The sequence below is a fragment of the Tachysurus vachellii genome, chromosome 22 (assembly GCF_030014155.1).
Source record: "Tachysurus vachellii isolate PV-2020 chromosome 22, HZAU_Pvac_v1, whole genome shotgun sequence".
Taxonomy (NCBI): domain Eukaryota; kingdom Metazoa; phylum Chordata; class Actinopteri; order Siluriformes; family Bagridae; genus Tachysurus; species Tachysurus vachellii.
The window spans coordinates 11020001-11043370 of NC_083481.1; the positions used below are offsets into that span (position 1 = coordinate 11020001).

Below are 23370 nucleotides of genomic sequence, written 5' to 3' on the forward strand. Positions count from 1 at the left end.
TGTGACTTGAAATAACAATTGACACAAGTTTTTACCTACTATCATTTATTGGGCAATATATACACACACAAAGATTGCAAACACTCACCAGTTTCCATTTTCCTGAACCAAACCTGTGCAATTTACAACCTGGGACTTTTATACACTTACCATGCTGAGCAGCCATTTTTGTGTGACATCATATGGGTCACCAGTTTATGCCTGTATAAAAATGTATTGTTTTGGCGTTTACAGTCTTAATGGTGGTTGGACATGTGTGTTTGTGTTTATTTATTTTCATTAATGTATAATTTGTTGCCAATGATTGTATGTTCCTATAGTCAGAGGAGAAACCCCCCCACCAATTTCAGAATGGTTACATCCAGGGGTGGGACTAAAGTATAAAATGGCTCCCACACAGTTGGTCAGTGTGGGTTATTGTAGGAGTTGGTGGTTGCAGATGGGGGTACAGAGGAAAAAAAATAAAATAAATAAATAAATAAATAAATAAATAAATAAAATAAAATATATATATATAATGCTGTTTTCGTGCTGATGTGGTTCAGTTTAATTGATTTAGCTGAATTATCTTGTAAGTATTTTGTATATAGGCTAAATTTTGTACAGTTTTATTTTTGGATTATTTTATTATTGGGGTTTGTTACTGTGTGTGCGCAATAATAGGCAAGGCAAGTTTTTGTATAGCACATTTCATACACAGAGGTCATTCAAAGTGCTTTACATAGAAATTAGAAAACAGTTTATAAGAGAGAAAAAAATGTATGTAAAAATGAGACGTATGATAAAATCATAATAAAAACAAAGAACAATTAAAGAAAATAAATGTAATTTCAATAAAAAACAGTTTAAAATGTTAAAGAATAAAACAGGAGTAAAAGTGATTTGGATAAAAAGTGCAGTCAGTGTGAAGCAGCACAGTGCTCATTTAGTAAATGCAGAGTTAAACAGATGTGTTTTTAATCTTGATTTAAAAGTGTTTACTGTTGAAGCACATCTGATCTCTTCTGGAAGCTGATTCCAGTTATAGGTGGCATAATAACTAAATGCTGACGCACCTTGTTTTGCGTGAACCCTTGGTATCTCTAACTGACCTGATCCTAATGATCTCAGTAGTCTGCTTGGTTTATATTCAGTTAGCATATCTGTAATGTATTTTGGTCCTAAGCCATGAAGTGATTTATAAATGAGTAACAACACTTTAAAATCTATCCTAAATGTAACTGGAAGCCAGTGTAAGGACCTGAGGACTGGAGTGATGTGCTCAGATTCTTTTGGTTCTGGTCAGAATTCTGGCAGCAGCGTTCTGTATGAGCTGCAGCTGTCTAATGGTCTTTTTGGGGATCCCAGTAAGGAGTCCATTGCAATAATCCGCCCTGTTGGTGATGAAAGCATGGACAAGTTTCTCTAAGTCCTGTCTTGAAACAAAACATCTAATTCTGGCTATATTTCTGAGATGGTAGTAAGCTGATTTGCTTATCGCTTTCACATGGCCACTGAAATTAAGGTCAGACTCTAAGGCCGCGTTCACACTGCAAGTCTTAATGCTCAATTCGGATATCTTGCTCAGATCCCAGATACCAGTGTGAACTGTTTGCTGTTTCGAATTGACCCGCATGCGCAAACGAGCAATAGCAATGACGTCACATGCAGCACGCCGTTGCGCTAAAAAGTTGGCGAGGTTATGGAGGAAGTATTGTATCATCTGGTGCAAGCAAACATATCATGTAATGCTATAATGTGATGTATTCAATGCTACATTATGAGCTGGTTCACATAACCACTTTATATAACACTCTTAACACACACGTTACCAGAGAGTTTCATCTTTATTTCCGAATACGATGACTTCGGATTTGTCTTTGTTTAACTGGAGGAAGTTTTGACGCATCCAACTGTTAATTTCATCAATGCACTTACATAGAGAGTCAATGGGGCTGTAGTCATTAGGGGACAGGGCTAAGTATATCTGGGTGTCATCTGCATAGCCGTGGTAAGCAATTTGGTTCTTTTTCATTATTTGACCAATTGGGAGCATATACAAATTAAAGAGAAGCGGTGCAAGAATTGAGCGCTGTGGGACTCCACATGTCATGGATGTCCACTGAGATTTATGGTTACCTATGTTCACATAGTAACCTCTCCCTTTTAGGTATCATTTAAACCATTTGAGGACCATCCCAGAAAGCCCTACCAGTTTTCCAGTCTATGTAAGAGTATGGTGTGGTCTACCGTGTCAAAGGCAGCACTAAGATCTAGTAGCACCAGCACTGATTTAAGCGAATATCATTTATTATCTTTATGAGCACTGTCTCTGTGCTGTGATGTTGGCGGAGACCAGATTGAAAATTGTCCAGATAGCCATTTGAGTTTAAGAATTTGTTCAGCTGATTGAAAACAACCTTTTCAATGATCTTGCCTATAAAAGGAAGATTTGAGATTGGTCTGTAGTTGCTAAGTATGGTTTTGTCTAGGTTACTCTTTTTTAGGAGAGGCTTAACAACTGCCGTTTTTAGGGACTCTGGAAAAGTGCCTGTGAGCAGAGAGGTATTTAAGTACCTTTTTGTACCCATTAAGTACCTTTTTGAGAAAGGGTGTCAAGGCTGCAAGTTGATGCTTTAAGATGTTGTACGGTTTCCTCCAAGGTTTTTATATCAATTGTCAAATTCTGAGAAAATGACAAATTTCTGAGGTTGTTGTAATGAGGTCTGACTGACCACATTACAATATGAGGCCGTATTGATTGCCATTCTGATATTACTGATTTTCTCAGAGAAAAAGGTTGCAAACTCATTGCATTTGTTGTCAGAGAGCATTTCACTAGGAACTTGATTTGGGGGGTTTGTTAGTCTCTCTACAGTAGCAAAAAGAGTGCAAGTGTTGTTTATGTTGTTGTTTTATAATGTTTGAGAAGATCTGTCTAGCTGTGCCTAGTTCTACATTGAAAGGACAAAGACTGTCCTTATAGATGCTATAATGTACTTCAAGTTTTGTTTTCCGCCACATACGTTCAGCTTTTCTGCATGTTCTTTTCATGCTCTGTACAGCTGTTGTGTTTCTCCAAGGTGCTTTACGTCTGCCAGTGATCATCCTGACGTTTACTGGAGCTATACCATCAATAGTATCTTAACTTTTAAGTTAAAATTTTCAAGGAGAACATCAACAGAGTCTGCCGATATGTTTGGCAACATTGATATAGCATTCATAAATACCTCACTGGTGTTTTCATTTATAAACCTTTTTTTGACAGACAGATCTATCATCAGTGGCAGGACAGATCAAGTAAACACAGAAATGGTCAGATAGCGCTTCCTCCTTGATAACAGTGGATGAAATGTTTAGACCCTTGCTAATGAGCAGATCAAGAGTGTGTCCCCTATTGTGTGTAGGACCTTGCACGTGCTGGGTCAGATCAAAAGTCTTTAAAACATTTAACAGTTCAATTGCAGTATTGTTTTCTGCATTGTCTATGAATGTTGAAATGAATGTTAATAAATCACCCTTCACCTGACTCCAAGGGGCTTCTGTGTCACATTTGCCTCCTATCCCCTGGTCAAATCCTAACAATTGGCACTCACTTAAACTAGACAGTTGAAGATTGGAAAAAGATCTGGTGATTGTTTTAAACCTGCTGAGCAGTTTGGGTGAGTCTCTACCCATGATAGCCTCAGACTTCTTTTTCTAGCTGACAGGAGTATAACCTGATTTGGTCTTCTGCTTTTGTTGTCATCCACCTAATGTTTTCTGCTCTTTGCAGTGGTAAAGAATGATTGAGTTAATATACAGTAGACTCCCTGGCAACTATAACCAATCTGGACATTTTCCTCTGACATCTCTTATTGATAGTGAGTGAAATACTCAAACAAGCCCAACTGGGATCAACAACCATGCTTAGTCAATGGGATCTCACTTTCTCCCCATTCTGATGCTTAATGTGAACATTAACTTGTCCTCTTAATCTGTGTCTGCATTATTTTGTGTTGCGCTTCTAACTCAAGATTGGTTTTAAGGTGGAAGGTGTTCAGGTTTTCCTATTTAAATGGATGGTGAATGTGTACTATGTGGCTGTGAAGGTGGTGGATTTTTGAGCATGGCTGTTGGGATTTGCTCAGATAAAGGAGTATAAGTGAAGTCAGGCACTGATGTCAGGTGAGAAGGCCTGGAATGCAGACAACATTCAGGTTCATCTTGAAGGTGTTCAGCTGGGTTGAGGTCAGAGCTCTCTTTTTTGCCCAACTGTGGCAAACCATGTCTTCATTTGTGCATGGGGCTATGAAGTACTGAAACAGGTATGGCAAAAGTGAGAGTGAAATTTTAATGCTACAGCGTACAAAGCCATTCCATACAATTATGTGCAATTAGTACAGCATTAAGGGGAAGACTGGTTCAAGAAAGTTTAAACTATTTAGGAAAGCTTGTATGAAAAAGGCAAATGTGGAAATGTTAAATGTTTGCATTGGCTATTCTTTGAATTTGAGAAGACTCAATCCTTAAACAAGCTGTATTCAGTTTGAACAGGGATAATGAAAACCTTATTTGTAGATGGAAATATTTAATTTGACTCTTGGTACTGCTTGTATAAGGAATACTGTAGAACAATATGTACTGAAGGCATTTGAGTGTGACCTGCTTGAGTAGCTATCTGTATAACTATAATACCAGTGCAGTATACTTCTGCTTTTATGAATCCTCAATTCAATTCAAGTTTTTTTGTATAGCGCGTTTTACAATGGACATTGTCTCAAAGCAGCTTTACAGAACGTAAACATAGAACAGAAGATAAGCATAAGGAGTAATATAGAGAATTAATATAATCAAAATTCAAAATATATATAGTTCAGTGTGTGTGTATGTATGTGTGTGTGTGTATGTATATATTTATCCCCAATGAGCAAGTCTGAGGTGACTCAGGCAGCAGTGGCAAGGAAAAACTCCCTTAGATTGGTAAAGGAAGAAACCTTGAGAGGAACCAGACTCAAAGGGGAACCCATCCTCATATGGGTGACACTAGATGGTGTGATTCCAAATATACAGTCAGACAAATGTTGTATTGGTGTAGGGATCACATGGAGTTCAGATCTCCTCTTAGTATCACAGAGTCCAACTGGAGCTGGTAGATCTGTAGATGTTTTCCTCAGGATTCTCACAGAGTCGGCCTTATCTAAGCGGAGATCCAAAAACAACTTCTAAATCCTCAGTATAGGGTTTTGCTCCCATGAGCCAAGCTCTAGACCAAAACACTGCTCAATTTGGTCATAATAGCAAATCTTTGTTTTTGCTTTGATTTGTGGTGAAAACATTGGCCTGTCTGCTCTTTGAACTTTCCTCAATCCCACCTGAATGAAGGAATGTAATGTGATCTTAATGGACTGCTGATCCCAAGATATTTTTTTTTTCTGTCACAGACAGACCATGCAGAAAATGTGTGTATTTTGTGACACTGTGTGTTTCTTTGGAATAGGAGTGTTGCAGCTGCTGTGCACTTGGATTGCGCCTGCGACGTGAGGGGAAGGGCTGTAATGCACATCAACATTTTAGCTACCCTTGTGGACACATTTTCCTCACCTGCTGTGAGGAAGAAGATGAAGGGCATAGTACTCCTGTACTAAAAAGAAAGGAGAGACCTAGACCTACCACCCTGCCAAAAAAAGGTGCCAGAACACACACTTCTGCATTCACACACGCACAGATTTCTATTTAAACAGCTGTCAATTTTCTGACCTTAATTACTCACTGAAAGAATGGTTGTGAGTCATACTGTAATTGTTCTTAAGCAGAATTCTCCCCTTGTATTCAAATCACTATTTCATGGCCAGAGAAAACTCTGGCCCGGATGTGGGTGAAGCTGTGCAACAGAAAATGTGACATTCAGAATCTGTGGGTGCAATGATATTCTCATACCCATTTAAATTGAATCTAATTCCCTTTTATTTGTATAGCACTTTGAAAAATAGACAGTCACAAAGCAGATGTAATGCCCTAATGAGCAAGCCAGAGGCTACAGTGGTAAGGGAAAAACTCCCTAAGATGACATGAGGAAGGACCAGACTCAAAAAGCAAATACTTAAGATTGCAATAGATATTTTCAACTGTATACACTAGTGTACCAGTACTTAGTATTTAATTGCGCATATTGTACTATGTATGAGTGCTTGGATTAGTGTTAATTTCGTCAGATGAGACGAAATATGTTCAACAACCTGTTTTTTTTTTTCTTTCATGACTAAGACGAGACGATGACAAGACTGCACCACTGTCCAAAAACGCTGACTAAGACTAAATTAACATGCATTATTGTTGACGAAAAAAGACGAGACATGTTTTGTATAAAATAAAAACTAAGATAAAATCTCTCTTCATTTTCGTCTACAATTGTCTCTGCTTTTTCATTAGCTGTTACACCTTTAAAATATTCAGAACAAGTTCGTGGCTTCGCGCTGTTTAGTGTGTGTAGAAAGAATTCAACACGCAGCTCAAAAAAAAAATCAAAATCCTGAGCGCAAGTCCACCGTCTAGGCTTTTTGTGTTAAATTATATTTCCTGTCGCTGCGCAGGCTCTTTTATTGTACATGACATCTTGTGTCCCGATGACCGGTCTTTGCATTAGGATTAAAAGCAGTATCAATAAAGTAAAAAATGTGATGTGCAGTCCGCATGTATGCACTGTTTAAACGAGTGTTCTCAACTTCTCTCTGATACTTTTGTGATTTGCGGACTGTAAATAGGTTGTATTTTAGGCCCACAGTAAAGTAGGCCTATTCTTTTCAGTTTTTCTGAGTATATTTATTTTATTTCTGATTTGAACAGAAACATGAGACACAAGGCAACCAAAACAGTTTTAAAAACCTTAACTTAACTTAACTTAACTTAACGTAACTTAAGTTGTCAGTCGGAGTCTGTTGGGCCCCAGCTTTTGAATTGTGTTGGTTAAAATAAAATATTCTTCAGAACAGGTTAATCATTTGTGAATGTGTCTCCTAAATCAGAAATTGAAAACCAGACACGTTTAACATTTACATTCAACAAAAATCATTCAAGTGTATTTTGTCAGGTAATTATGACATTTAACCAATGTTTGAGATGTGAAACACTTTTTTTTATTATTATTTATTTATTTATTTTTTACTGAAATGTTTATCAGTAATCTCAGTAATGTGTTTTAAAAAAAACTAAAAACTTGACTAACAAAAAAAGATATGTGAATGACTAAATATGACTAAAACTAACAAGGACATTTGGCACAAGACTAAGACTAAATTAAAAATAGGTGACAAAATTAACACTAGCTTGGATGAGTATAGGACAGCCTTTATGATTATAGCAGCAGTTCTTAAGTACAAATCTGCAGCAACCAGGTGACATGATCTCTTAAGTTGTGTACTGGTTGTGCCACTTATAATAGAGATTAATTAATCACAGCAAACATGTCTGCCACACCTAGATTATGATCAGCTATGATATTTTTGTATTTGTATTATGATGCCTGTAGCACCTATAGGCAAAATGCCATCTTCATGCTTTCTAAATGGTACCATCCACAGTAATCTCATGTATCTTTAGGCTGTCCATATGGTGCCTCAGTTAAAAATCTGTACATTCTGCTGCCAATGCCTGATTCAAGTAGGGCCAGATTTTCTTTTTTTATTATTATTTATTTATATATTTTAAATAGAGCTAAGGTTTAGAGTGCATGTCACAGTCATGGTGAAGGAGCAGAGCTCTGATGGATAGCAGAAAGACAATAACGGCTCTAAGCTGATTCATCAGTTGTCACGTTACTATTCAGGATAGTGCATGAAGCTGACAGTGAGCTCAGCTGAATCTATGGCAGATGGCCGAACAGCCTGCAATAGAAAACTTTCTCCCTATAGGCAATTTATTCCAGTGACATTTTGTCAGGAAATACGTACATGAACACATCTTTTATCTTTTAAACTGGTGAGATTTGCCATACATTCTAAACAGAGCCTGTATACTCTGGCCAGTTGGTTTATGGATTCTGTCTTCTGTCAAATGGTGACTTAAGGATTTTTTTTTTTTTTTTTTTTTTTTTTTTTTTACTGACTGCTATCCCAGATGCCGTATTCCACTGACCCTATCTTTCAGGTTTCAAGATCAAGTTACATTGTGAGACTGTTCTGGCTGCCTGAATGGCAATCTGCACCGCTTGATCATTTGGCTTGATGCTTGAGCACAGGTCTGACCCACTTTTGCATCCATCTCAAGCAACGGTCAGTCTGCCAGTAGCCTTGGAGCTACAAGGAAGCCAAGATGTGACCTTTTTATTCTACAGCACGTTCTTTTAGGCTTTTATCCTGAAAACACCAGCTAGTATTCTGAATCTCACTGATCTTCTCTTGCTGACCTTAACCCCCTTGTGCTGTTCTCTGCCAAAGGATTTTGATGTCCCATTGATGCAAGATTTTTTTGAATTTATTTTGCAAAACAATGAACACATAAGAAATAAATATAAGGTGTGAGATAAAAATGATAAATGATGGGGTAGTGTGATGCAGCCTTGTCCAAAGCAGAGTTACTGTTACCAGTGTTTTATACAGCAATTTGCCAACTTTTAATTATTATTAAACAGCATCAGACGTTTTAAGTAATTTTTTAAAGTAATTTCTTTAAATTAATAAGAAAAATAAACTGCAGCTTGTCTGTCACCGAGATTAAAGAAAATGCAAAGTTGTCTGTCCTTTATAGTAGTACTTTCTATGCAGTTTCTATGCACAAAAGATTGATCCTGGATACTCCTTCAAACAAATGTGTATTTCCAGAAAGCTTCACCATATCATCATTTAGAAGCTTTTGTTTGTTAAATACTGTAATAATGGAAATACAATTAGAATTATGTGAACGAGTGCATTAATATTAACCGGTTTTGAATAGGGATGCACCGATACCACTTTTTCTCTTCCGATCCGATTCCGATACCACTGTTCTTTTCTACCTTTAAAACTAAAGAATGTATACAACTCGTTTAGTTAAGATTTATTTGTTTCTGGCAAAGAAATACAAAAATACCCATTACTGTATGAAAAATGAAACCACAAGAAACCTTTTTAAAGTATTAATGCAGTAGCAAACAGTACTTTTTAACAGGTAGTGGTATAACAGTCTAAACCATATATACTGCAATTATTAAATTTAATTATTTTCTGAAGAAAAGGCAATATTTTAAAGTGAATCTTATATTAGAACTCTTGAAACACAATGCAAAGTGCATTACCTTGCACCCAAATGAGCGACATGTTTAACTCGCTGAGGTAAATAGAAAGTGTGCCTGCTAAACTTGCCTGTCTGTCGCAGGCGGTTGTGCAACATATTTCCTATAGAATTTATTATATTTATTTACATTAATGTAATTTAATATGTGTATTTTTCTTATAAGTCCAAGCAATGGTTAGTTAATTAACATTATTAAACCACCCCGGGCATGGGCGTCGGAAGTAAATAAAAAGTGGGCGTGTCCTGTCTAGGGTTGCAAAATTCCAGGAATTTTCAAGACTGGAAACTTTCCATGGGAATTAACGGGAATCTATGGGAATGAACGGGAATATATGGGAATAAACTGGGAATTTTAAAAAAATTCAGAGTTGCCTATAACAAGGAACTTAAATGTAGTTAAAAAAATCTTGCAGCATAATTTTGTTTAAAACAACAAGATTTAATGCAGTTTAAGTTGAATTTGTACCCTGCATTCCTCGGTCACTTGCACACAGCACACTGCTTACTGGAGGGCCATTGAGGCCAAACTCACTGCATGTACTTGCATTCTTCCATAACATGCACAGTAACACTTTATTTTAGGGTCATTTAACTAGTTTATTATCATGAATATTAATAGAATATTGGCTATTTATTAGTACTTATTAAGCGCATACTAATGCCTTATTCTGCATTACCTTATTCTACATTCTTAATTGTACCCGATACCTAAACTTAATAACTACCTTACTAACTCTTAATAAGCAGTAAATTAGGAGTGTTACCACATTCACAGATTATTTGATGACCCCCTCACACACTCACTCCCCCCTGAAATTAAAAAAAATCCTCCATATATCACTTAAGGGGGGGGGGGGGGGGATTCACCTCCACTTTCCAGGCCTTGTCTACAACAGAAGCAGAGACCTAATAAGCTTGAGAACAAATGCTTCATTTAACATTTTGATTGGGACTTTTTTAGAAGTGCAGGGGGGGGGGGGGTATTAAGATTACATTTATTACAAGCATAATGTTTATTATGCTTTTGTGTTACTCAATGAAATAATCAATTAAAGTTCTACTTACAATTAAATCAGTCAAGACGTCATTTTTAAAATTTGTATTATCTTGCATGTATGTCTGCTTATGACCAATCAAAATGTTTATGTTTGTATATGATATAGTTTATATACATTTCCTTATATTTCCAAATAATTCCCGTAAATTCCCGTAAATTCCCATAAATTCCCGTAAAGTTTCCAATTTGGAATATTCCCAAAATTCCCTAGATTAAGTTCCCGTGGAAAGTTTCCAGAAATTTACCGGAAACTTTCCACCCCTTTGCAACCCTAGTCCTGTCCCACACACGTTTAATTTATTAGGGCATTCCTCATGCGGAATGGATTCGACTGGAGGCGCTCTGAAAAGTGCAATACCTTTGACCACGGGTATCGGATTTGGATCGGTCACGCACCACCGATACCCGATCCACTCAAAATGCTTGGATCGGCGCCGATACCGATCCAAAATATTGGATCGGTACATCCCTAGTTTTGAACTATAGCCAGCAGTACTGTCAGTGTTATAGAAAATAACCTTTGTTATAGAAGCAAATTCTTATGAACCAACATACCATGGAAACTGCTGAGCATATTAAACAGAGCCTCTGTACCCTGGTCAGTTTCCTTTGGTAGGGCAGTTGTGATACTTAACTATACTTAAGTTACGGATGTTGACTTTCATACAGAACATAAAATTTTATTATGCAGTTTAGGCAGTATGTTCAAAATGCTTTTGCTTCCCTGTTTATTGGGGAATAATGGCCTGATGACGGCCTGCTAAAAATACTTATTAACCTGGAGGCAAACTGCAAAGGTGCCTTTTTCTTTCATTTCCTAATAATAGGAGTGTAGCACAATCTACATAAACATATACTCTATCTTATGGAGTTAAGTGCTAGAAAAACAGTTGAGAGGTAATTATATCCGCGAGGGATGTCTTCTCGTCCCCACTGCCTTCTCACACCAGGCAAACCGTGATTAATTATAGTGGAAACATTTAATCTCTCACCATGACACATTTACATGCAGGTAATGACTGTGAGGGATATTTACTTTAAACTGCTATGCCATGCAACACGAGACCACGCTTGTTTATTATGCTCAGGCAAGTGCTAATGGAGTTAGTAGAGCTCTGCCAGACTCATGTACAGCATCATCTGGGTGTTCTTTAGCTCCTTTTATGTTTCTATTAGCACCAAGGTAATATGTATGTAGAGCAAGGCCACCATGATTGGCAGGAGCTGAGAGTAGAGGTGTGGTATTGACAGCTGTTGGGAGGTGGGACTGCAGATGTTGAGTGGCAAGGTTGAGCTTAATGACTCTCTGGCATATAAAGCACCTTAATTAGCAGATGCCAGTTCTGTCTGATGGCTGGCAGTGTGTCCTTCAGAAAATGGGGTTTGTGTTCATTAGTCTGGTTATTTTAGAGCTAATGTGTCAGGCAAGAGGCCAGCAGATACACAATAGTCAGTCATAAATGTCTGTGGCTGCATGTAAGGCTGTTTTTGTGCTGTGTGTTTATTTACAGTGGTGCTCAGTCATTTCTCTTTGACAGCTTGTTACATCTTATGCTATCTAGTATCTGATATGTTCTGCACAGACATGCAGTCTTCTCTGAAAATATTGGAAAGTCAAGGCTATAAATTTTTTTTTTGCTATACACTGAAGACGTTTGGTTTGGAAAATTTCAGCTTTATTTTCTAAATTGTGAACAAATACAGAACAGCTTAGAACATGGCACCCCTTTGTTTGAATTCCCCCATTTCTTAAGTGATCAGAAAGACTGGGATATGTGACTAACAGCTATTACTTGTTCCCCCGGGTGTGCCCTGTTATATTGATTGATTTAACAATTAATACATTTGAGGTTCTACTCTTGAGTTGAGTGTTTTTTCTCCTGTGAAGACTGCATGAGTCATCATTTATGAAGACATGCATAAACACAACAGCTGTCGATGACAGAAACGAGCGCTGTGAAGACAATTAACAGCCAGTTACCAGTCTCCAACAACCTGCAAAGGGCAGGGATGAAAATATCATATTCTACCATTTGAGGCAGACTTTGAGAGCAGAAATGTAGGGCAGAAACTCTGATCAGCTGTTGGTTTAGCGAAGAAATACAGATATGAGACACAGAAGTTCTGCAACCAAGATTAATCTCTACCAAAATGACTAACTTTGGACAAATAAAGGATCTGCTCATTATCCAAAACAATGTAACTCATGAAAGTAGCAACAGAATGAACTCAAAAGTTTACAAAAACATTCTGTCTGCCAATTTAGAGAGAAATGCAGCTAGACAATGAACACACTGCCACAAGAGAAATACAATGGAAGGTTGTCTAAAGACTGACCACAATCACCAGACCTTAACCCAATTCAGCAGCATTACCGTACCTGGAGAAACATGCAGTTATTGCAACTAAATTATATGAAGCCAAATATTAAATGTTGTTTACATAAACCGATTTTCCAGAAGGCCAGAAAATGGAATTTGCACCTGTTTTGCTGTTGTCTGTGTACAGCTTTAAAGCTATGTGCATGTCATTCTCACAGTGGAGGTTAATGGCTCAAATGAAAGTAGACGCTCGTGAAAATAAATTGGAAGTTTTTGCCCTAGCCAAAGTTCAAATGTTTGAATATTATTGTTGTGTAAGTTGTATACAATGTTTTACTTTAAAAGCATTAGTTTCTTAATGCTGTCTAATTAATCTTTGTACCAGTGTAATTGTGTTCAGGTCTAGCAGTAGGCTCATATTCCTCCTCTTTCCCATCATACAATACACACAGAAACCCAACAGTGTGTGAAAAAAATTGTACAATAATTAGATTTCAAATCTGCCAGCAGAATCTAATAGACCACAGGTCATCAGCTGAAAATACTGGCCATGTTTCCGTGACTCTAGTTTTCTAAATATGATCCAGTGCAACATTTGAGGTAGAGAAACTGTTGCATTTAATGAATCACATTCAATTATGTAACGTCTTATTTATAGCTATGAACTAATCATTAAAAGTTAAGCATTTAAACAATATTGTAACCATTTTATCATATTTGTTGTAAACCGTCTTTTAAAAACAACTACATTAATACTTGTTATAATATTTGTTTGCATTTACCACACAGTATGGCAGTATCAATTAGGAAGAGACTAAAAATAGGTACATATGTTATTTGCACACTATTTAGACTTTATCCTACTGTACATTACCAGGTAGTTGGTTATCGGTCTGTATCATCATTGTTAACAGTATGGGAGGGTAAATACTAAGGTTGCTAACTTTGGATCGTATGGTGTGTGTGTTTAAAGGAATAATAGCTGTTGTGCATGTCCAATGCTAATTTGACAAGTTCAAACAGACATTAAAAATGCACTTGGAAGTGAGAGTTGTATGAATATTTAATTTTCTCCCCTCAGTGGCAGCCAGACCATTCCCAAAGCAGTCTCTCTCCATCCCTGAGTTAGAGCATGTATCTAACACTGTGGAGAACCTGGAGGATGTAGACGAGTGTGAGAGATTTGAGGGAAAGCGCTGCCTTCACATCTGCATCAACACGTTGGGATCCTACAAATGTGAATGTCACCCCGGATATACGTTGATGCAGGATGGACACACTTGCTCACTCGGTATGTGAATATTCGCACCATGAACTGTCAGAAATAAGGTTTAGAAATTGTGATTATTTCTATACATATTCATTTATTCATATATATATATATGGGGGGGTTCTTGGGGGGGGTTCTTTGTTTTGCATACTAGTATTCTGGATTTTTTACTCAAATTTTCAAGTAAGCTCAGAGTTTTAGATTTAAGACCGCTCATGGCTACAGCCACAGTGATCTCTGGAAGTTTTAAGGAGAAACAGAATTTCTTAGTATGTCCAACATTGCTGTGCATGAAATTTGAAACGACTTGGAAATCCGACAAAAAGGTCGCATTTAATCATCCAGATGTACATGAGGTATGCAGATGAGTCTGTGAACAATGGCACTTGTGTTGCTTTTGCTTCTGAACAAGCATCCAAAGCCATGTGTCAACTATTAAACAGAGCCCTCTGCTTCAACACTGGGCATTGCTACGTCATCAAGTGTGAAATATTTTTCTATAACTGCAAACTCAGTAGTGTTTCTTATGAGTTTCTCTCTACTCATGAGAGACCAGTGATCCTGACTTTTTCTGTTCTCCGGTCTTTCCTGCTCCATCCTGATGCCCTACTTCTGGTTTGAGTTGACATAAACTGGAAGCTGTTTTCTGCTGCTGAGGATGTCCCACATGGACAACCTGAAGTTACATGTGATTGCTGTGGATAGTAGTGCTTAGAAATTATGGAAATGCCTTTGGATATAAGTTGTCACCAACAGTTTGGCACTCCGGTCTCAGTGAAGAGCTGATAACTTTAACAAGGTAGACTTTATATTAAAACTAAGAATTTTCCTATACATAGGAAATTTGCCCAAATTTGATGATCCTTAATATAAGTTTAAACATTAGGGAATAAGCCAATATGTAATATTTATCATTATATGTCAGGTTACCTTGATGTGCTTCTTCTAGACACACTCCAGTGTGACTGTCCTTGGTCTCTATCAAATAGGATTACAAACATGGGCTGAGTGGCATTTTCTTCATGTAATAATTGGATCTGTCACCATCATACACATGTCACAGACAACCTTTGTATTCATGGTCCAGGTGGAAGAAGGTGAAAATATACCACTTGCTATGAGAACAATGCATTGACTTTGTAGTTTTATATCATGCTTATATGGATCAGATTAAGCTGTAAAGCATGTAGAGGGTTCAGCTCACCTCATGTAATACTCTGAATGCCTGAGGGAGGTGATCTGTTTCACATGCATGCCTACACACTGATGAAATGGCTAGACCAAAAGCTTTCAAGAAGCATAATTGACTGTTATTGTTATAGGAACAGCTTGCTGGTAATGTTATTCATTTCATTTTATTTCTCAAGGACTGAATCAAATTTTGAGTTGTTTTAAGATTTGTCTGTGCTTATGATGCTCAGTGTGTGTTGGATCTAAACACAAAGATTGCGTTTCTGCCTTGGTGCTGAGATTAAATCCTTGGCATTGTGCTCATTATGACATACAGTTTGCTAAAAAAAAGTGATAAAATGGGTACCACCTTGTCCATTGTCTACAGTTTGACCTTATTTGTTACTGGTCCCCTGGTAGTAAGGATTAAAATGAACATAGTCTATGTGTGATGAAGTTATCATAAATTGTCAGGGTTGTTTTGAGTCACTGGTTATATGAAAGCATGCTGGAGGGACAATTTCCCAAAATATAATAATAAGCACAGACCTGTTGTTGCATTTTCCCTCATTTATTTTCCATTTTTCAGAGAATGTTGAGGAGGACAACAGAGTGACAGAAGAAGACAATGTGTTTACTTTGGCCACACCGCCTGAAGAGTCCACCCAGATCTCCTCTGTACAAAATCTATGTTCAGGTATGATGATGCAATATTTTTTCTTATGTACAGACACATGACAAATTAAAAAGTTGACTAAATTAGAAGAAGCAGAATGAGTGTTTTTGTGTGTAAAAAGCTGAGTAGGCCCAATTGTTAGCCTATATTTATATTAAAATATCAAGAGGAAAAGATTGAAGATCTGACTTTGGAAGAATGTTCATTATTGTTGTACGATTGCATAAAGTTTGATCAAGCATAAAGTTTGATTAAGAGACTAGATCTGAGGGATAAACTGTACAGCAATAAAAAGTGATATACAAAGGAAAAGACAAGCAACTGTTCTTAAGGTGAAGAGTTTCATCTTTTACAATTTTTACAATCTGTGGCATGGCATAGCTTGTTCTGGCAGCGTGTGGTGACCCAACACAACTAATACCCTTTATGTTGTCTGTATACACACACTTTATATATTACTCTCATAATGAATTTTACTCCCATGATTCAGAAAACATGACACAGTCCTTTGTTCTTTTGTTATGGTAAACTGGAAAGTATTGTAATATTGATTTGGGTTATATCTGCTATGTCACAATCCCATACCCCAACACACCTAATGTGTAACAGGCTTTCACAGCAGATGCTCTATGTCTTAGTATGACAGTATTCTAGGTGGTTTTCCTCTTCCTGACCCAAATCACATTCCTGAGGTATGTACCAGCATCTCCTAAACCCCCCACGAACAGCAATCCTGACTTTTACCAGTACTTAGCTCTGTGTATTCCCAACATCAACATGAGGCATCTGTAACCCCTGAATTTCCCAGCAACCACCACCAGACCAACCACAGACCCACCACAAAACATTCATTCATCTTTAGAGGAATCATGCTGTAGAGTATAAGGCTCTGTACCCATTTTGTTATCCATCTTCATTTCCACAGTGTCCTCGTCTAAAGTTCATGTCTGTTTATGTATTATTCATGTATTATTGTGTCTCAGTGTCTTAATTTAAGCTTTGTATTTTGTTATGGTTTGTTTTAATTGTTTTTTTTTTTTCGAAAAACAGAAAAAAAATCTCTAATTACTTTGAAAAATAATAATAAAAAATAGCTTTTTAAATTTAGATTCAGATCAGTGTGACCTGAGAATGTTTAATTATTACTGCACTCACACATGTGCATAACTATTATAGCCAGACATAGCTATTCATACTGTTTAACTTAAGTATTAATTTCTTATTGTTATTATATTTTTTACCTGTAATATTATAGAATTAACTATAGAATAGAAATATATAATGAATATATGATTCATAGAATATAGATTTATGATTGAGTATGCTGTATATATTGGATATTTCAAAATATGGTTCAATTGCATTTCATTAAAAAGTGGCCCAGGTCAGCAGGATGTCCAGGGTTAATAGATATATTACAGCCCAAAGTTATATTTGCCAATGCTCACACTCAGATATTCAGATATATATGAAATATTAGCCTTTTTTTAATAGCCTCAAGAAGCTACATCTTTTTTAGATTTATATTATTGTTCTTCTGTATTTGCTATGAATAGCTTTTTTGTTATACACTTGACATAATGTAAATGATTTATTTACTGCCAGATATGTTTCAGGTACAGGAGGAAAGAGCAAATCAGCAAATATCTTTTGCTCACACCATCCATAATATGTATAATTTCCCTTAGACAAGCATCTTCCTGAAGCCCAGGTGCTATTGGGTTTAATGTACATCTGGTTAAAAGACCAGTGGCTGCTGTTCAAAGACCTGAAAGTTTAATGGGTGTGTATGTCATGTCTGCGGCTGAGCAGGGTCTCCAGCGGCCCGGGCTGTCTCTCTTAATCCTGCTCCCACCCTCATCTGGCCAACACATCATCCCCTTAAACCCAAACCAGCCTCCTTTATGCCATCCAAGACTATGCTTTATGAAATAAATGATTGTCACTATTGGTCATGAACTTTTATTTTTTTCCAAATTGGGGCTTCTGAGTCATACTTTTCCCCCATTTCCAATTTATTTAGTGCTTATATAGTCTGTGAAAGTATTTGGAGACTTTATTTTAAAGCACCATGGCAACATTCTGTTAAATTAATGTTCTGATAACATAAGGAAATACTATTACTACAATAATTTAGACTAAATAATGGTTTTACTTCTGCACTTAGAAACTGATTCTTGTTTTTTAATTACCCTGATTTTGACAATTTTCCTCTCTGCCATTTAGATAAACTTTAAAATAATCAGTCTTGTTTGTTTTCTGTAGGTAATGGCCCATGTTCTCAGCACTGCTCTGCTGTGGAAGGACTGGTCCACTGCTCCTGTTTTCCAGGATTCTCACTGATGTCTGATGGACAGACATGTGAAGGTACAAAAATGTACCTGCTTGCTGTGTGATTGCAGTAAAGTGCTGACTGAAACACTGCATATCAACAAAATTTAGTGTACCCTAACCTAGAATACCACCCAACACAGATAAATGTGTTTTATTAGTCCGGTGATGAGTCATAACTTCTAGGATACATTTTTATTGGAGGCAGTTGCGTTACAGTGTAGAGGCATTTCATAATCTGAACTTGTTCTCATTTTGCATGAGAAGCCCACAGCATCACCAAACTATCATGTTAACTCAAGTTCTTTAACTCTAAAGAAAAGTGAATTAACTACTAGTATGTGTTGCTGTCTAATACAGATTTCTACAGCTTATTTTGGAGTTCTTCTTTTCTTACAGAATGCGTAATGCTACAGCATTGTGTAATGCTACAGCAATGGCTTTGCTAGTGGTGAATCTAATAAAATTGATTTAGGGAGAGGTGTGAGAATGAATCTTTTGCATGCCAGGTTTAGGCGTACATAGCGGAGGTGCTAATAAATTTCCTGTATACTGTTGATTTGGAATGTAAACTGATCCAGTGGTATACTACAGTACATTACTGCTGGTACTTCAGCAGATCAGTTTTCCATCTGAATTACATCAATTTTACAGTCTATAATGACTGCAGCTACCATGCATACAAATTCAGTTTAATACAAAGTTATTAAGGTGCAACCTTGGTCTTATTCTGAAAAAGTGAATGTTTTTGCAGTCTACAATACCATGGCTTTCAGTGTGTGATGAGATCCAGGCTATTTGTTTGAATGAAGCGCAAATTCTGTTATGTGCAGGCTCTCTATGAGCTGTTTCTGAACTTTTAAACATAGTGAATCTAGATGAAAAGGCTATATTCGTGTAAAGAACACTCTCTCTTTGAATTGTTCCCATATGTTCGAGTATGGGTGGGCCTTGAGCTTGATTTGGTTTGGAATAAAACAAACAGCAGGTTTAGATATACTGGTTGTAGAGCCAAATACTTTTGTCACATTCAAGGAAACAGGAAAGAGATGCTTTATCTGCCATGTACTGATATTTCATTTCATACAATTTGTGGTATTAGTTTGAGAAACCTGATCATTAGACCGGAGGGAAGACAGTGAGACATTGTAGATCCAGTCTATGGGCTGTTGTAATCCTCCCATCTCAGGCATCTGGTTCTTTTTAAGCAGTCATTTCCACATGCTGAAATTCATATGTAATAGATCCATAAAGATAACAGATGAATGTAAACTAATGTTAACTAATTGAATGTAACTCCTCTAACCATTAGTTACTGAATTATACCATAATGTATGCTCACCTTCTTAAACAGGAAAGAACATCATAAGTATCCTGTGCCTGTGTGTGTGGGTGTGTGTCCTACACTCTTCCACTGTGTGTATCTTAGTGCAGCAGGGCCACACACACTTGTTCTACCAAGGAGGTGTGTGTGAACATGGAAGGTTCCTACAAGTGTGTTCTTCTGCAGGACATGTGAGACATGGGCTTTATACACAACCAGAATAGAGAGTGTGTGTAAGATTGCTTAGCCAGTTCATCCCTACTACACTGCACTTCTGGTTTGCCACATATACACATACAAACACATACAGGCATGCATTCAATCTCCAAGCTCACATTTATGTGGTCGCAATTTAAGGATCAGATTTGCTAAAAAGTCTCAGAGCCTTGATTGGATATGTTTTTCATTTCTCCCATCAAACCCAAAAAACACTAGCCTTTATGGCTTTGTGGATGCACACAGATGTTATAGTTTATTAAAATTGCACTGCTTGAGATGCCTGGTCCATAAGACTGATCCATAATTCAAACAGCAGATAGATGTATACATTTTTTCATTGAATGTCTATCATTTTGTGCTTTCTGTTAGAAAATAACCAATAAATATGTATGACTATAGCATGGAATAATTAATTTGATTTGACAAGATATTTTTTTGTCAGTCTTTATTAATCAGTTTGCAGACAATAAGCTGTTCTTTAAGCTGTTCATCTATGACAAAACATGTTTGTTCCGGATATTCTCAAAGGAAAACAACTAGAGGCGAGCACTGACTGGCAAACCAGCGTTAGCGCCTTCTTGAAGACCGCTTCAGGCTGGTGTTGCCTCTGACAAAGAAATCGTGTTCATGGCCCATAATCCTTATTGCATGCTCTTCAGCCATGCCATCCATCACTAAGAGGTTCTTGGAAGCCCTCGCCTGGCCACAGAAATGCATTATTTATAACATGCATGTCTTTCAGTGCAATTTCTAAGTGTCAAAGGTAGCCTATTATTACAATATATGTAATATATGGAAATATGCTGTAGCATCTGTGTTAGTATGGTGTGGATGGGAAATAGCAAAAGAGGTTCTTTTAGATCTTAATGAGAGAATGCACTGCTTGCCTTGAACAAAATGTGTCTTGAGAAATGAAGAGAAAGGGAAAGATAGATCTGGGCTGAAAGACATGAGAATGTAAGGCGTTTCCCCAGCATGTCACCACTTTTATGACTCATCAGAAATAACACTACTCCCAGAGACCCACAATCCAAAAGCTATCACCCTGGCAACCTCAAAATAAATATGTCTATCAAGGATCACTGGTTGTTTCTGCTGAAATCAGAGGTATAGATTTGTGAGACTGGAACAGCAGATGGTGTTAATTTGTAAATCCCTGTTGAAATTTGGCAGAAACTTGATCTTCACTTGGTAGAAACCGATTTGTTAATTTATCCCTTTAGGTTAAACCTTTCTTGTTTCAGTCAAGCAAATAAGAGTGAATGTGTGCATATAAGAAGTATCTTCAGATGAGTTTCTCTCTCCATCTCTCTGTCACACACACACCCACACACACAAATATTCTGCTTTTCTATCTGCTAAGTCAGGGCAGTGATTATGTTCTATATTATACCATCCCAAAGCATTACATGTTCAGGAAAAAGCACTATCTCTGGTCTACGTCTGCAGTCAGGTGGCCTTAAAGTCATTTTTTGGCTTGTGTGTCCTGTGAGTGACATTAAATGCCGGTGTTGCAGCTCTCAATTATGATTAATTCTGTTTTGTGGGTTGACTTTAGCAATGTCTCAGTGGTCAGTGCCACATCCAGGGTGAACTTCAAGACTGAGTGACAGCCATAGAGTTTAAAACCGGCACAAACAAAGCCACACACGCATGTGTGTTACTGTGTAACTGAAGTAGTCACTTTTTGTGACCTTTTCCTAATGGCACCATGGCAGGAGAGTTGAGATCAGTCACAACATTGTCATCTGCTGCTGTGGATAACCCCTCTGGCACCTAAACACTCATGTTGAAAATCAATGTGATTCTCAAGATAATGTCATTCGTTGTTGTGTGCCACTGATAAGGCACCTTGTGCATTTTCTCTCAGCAGTACCCATGGTTAAAAGACAACATAAACACGTTAACAAGCTCCATCATTTTCAAACAAACAATAAAATCATTTTCTTTGCAAAAATATCAAAGCGATGCCTCCTTTTGGCTTGGTGACCAGTCATTGTCTAAGCTTGAAATAATTACCTTCTCCTTCCTCTCCCTTATCACTGACACTGGCCCAAGTTCCTATTCCAAGCCTTGTTTTGAAGCCTTTATCAGCATCATGTCCATATTTAATTTTTTTTTAATCCACCCAAAAAGAGGTTCTTTGCCATGGTGTTAGAACCACTCTGCAGTGTTAGAACAGAACCTACACCAGAGGCAGATGGTGAATGTGAAATTTTCAGAGAAAAAGTTTGATCATCAAGTCATCAGTATCACCTCATTTATGAAGCTTGAGGTCTCTGTATGTTTGTGTTTGTGTGCACTGATTCCATCTGCTTGCAGTTCCACATGCTTTATGATGCTGAAGATGCTACTGTCTGTTGAGCTGCCAAGGAGGCTTTCCATAGCCATCACTTCGCTGTGCTGGTAGTCTGGCTTCATCTCAGGAAACGTGTGCCTCGGTACTTAGAAGATGCACTTTGTTGAGTCATATATGCTTTCTTTTTCTGGTCTCCAGATTTGAATGAGTGTGTGACAAACACACACACCTGCAAGCCCAATGAGAGCTGTGTAAACACAGTTGGAGCCTTCATGTGTGAGAGGCAGATATCTTGTTCAAGTGGCTACCAACTGAGGAATGGAGTATGTGAAGGTAGGTATTCCCTTCTGCTTTTCTTTTTTCCCACACTTTCCTTCATTGTTTTTTTGACACTCACTCACACTCTCTTCTCTCATTCCCTCTGCTCTTTCATCAAATTCCTCAAATTGAGGAATGAAGACAGTGAAGGTAATTCTTTTTCTCCTTCATTTTCCACCCTCATAACATCCTCAGAAAATTACAGAAGTAATGATCATGTACTTGCATTAACTTATTTATTAGTTACAATTCCTCAGTAGTAACTGTCTTGTGCCTGTGTAATTCTTACATGAGGTCAATATGATGGGTATTGCCACTTTATCTTTAGAAAAGCTTCAGATCCAGCAAAGCCCAGCAGTAGTGCTCTTCTGCAGCATTCTCTAGTATCACTTTGGTTGAAAATTGTCTTTCAATTTTTATTGAGGAGCTCACAGCAAAGCTTGTTCTGCAATTAAGGTTCAGAGCTATAGATCAAAAGTCAGAGAGCCACTGTTGGGCCCTTTTGCGAGGTCCTTAAAGGAATACTCGCAATATTACCATTAGATCATCCCTACATGATTCTGTCCTTCCATAACATTTACTCTGATTAAATAAACAGACTTGACAAGCTTTCATGTTGCATAGGAGCTATGAAATTTTACATCGGTGTGCGTTCCAAATATGTTCTCCCCAACAGATGAAGAGTTGAGCCAATCGACCTGTGAATCCCTTTTCTCTGATATTTTCTGCTGTCTGCTATTTCCTGCCCCATCTCTCATGATCTCAGTTTAATTTGAGGGACGTTCCTTACTTTCTGTCAAGGAACATAGAGAAAGTTTTGACGCAAAAAATATCAATGTTCTCGTGGATCTGGAGCTTATTCCAGTAACACTGTGTCAGGGGGTGCAGGGAGTCTTCATGGATAAAATACAGACCCATATGCAGGGAAAATAACATAAGGCTGGAAACACTAGGAACACAGAAACAGAAAGAACACCAACAACAAATCAAACACAAGAAACAAAAGACACAGACTCTGCAAACAACAGGCACAAGACAAGATGATTAAATAGGGGAGGAAATCATAGAAACACAAGGAACAGCTGTGCAGAGGCTGGGAAAGGTTTAAGGATCGGGCAGGGCTAACACAGGTGAACACAAAACAAAAACAAAGGCAC

The 23370-nt window shown here is 37.5% G+C and overlaps 1 protein-coding gene across 1 annotated transcript in view; it reads left to right on the forward strand.

The window, feature by feature from the left end:
- The window catches only part of fbln2 (fibulin 2), a 65332-nt gene that overhangs the window by 23172 nt on the left and 18790 nt on the right, over positions 1–23370 (forward strand). Inside the window, exons 5-9 of the mRNA XM_060858407.1 lie at positions 5459–5648; positions 13688–13897; positions 15636–15743; positions 17988–18089; positions 22094–22228. Coding sequence (XP_060714390.1) covers positions 5459–5648; positions 13688–13897; positions 15636–15743; positions 17988–18089; positions 22094–22228 — 745 coding nt within the window. The remainder of the gene's footprint in view (positions 1–5458; positions 5649–13687; positions 13898–15635; positions 15744–17987; positions 18090–22093; positions 22229–23370) is intronic.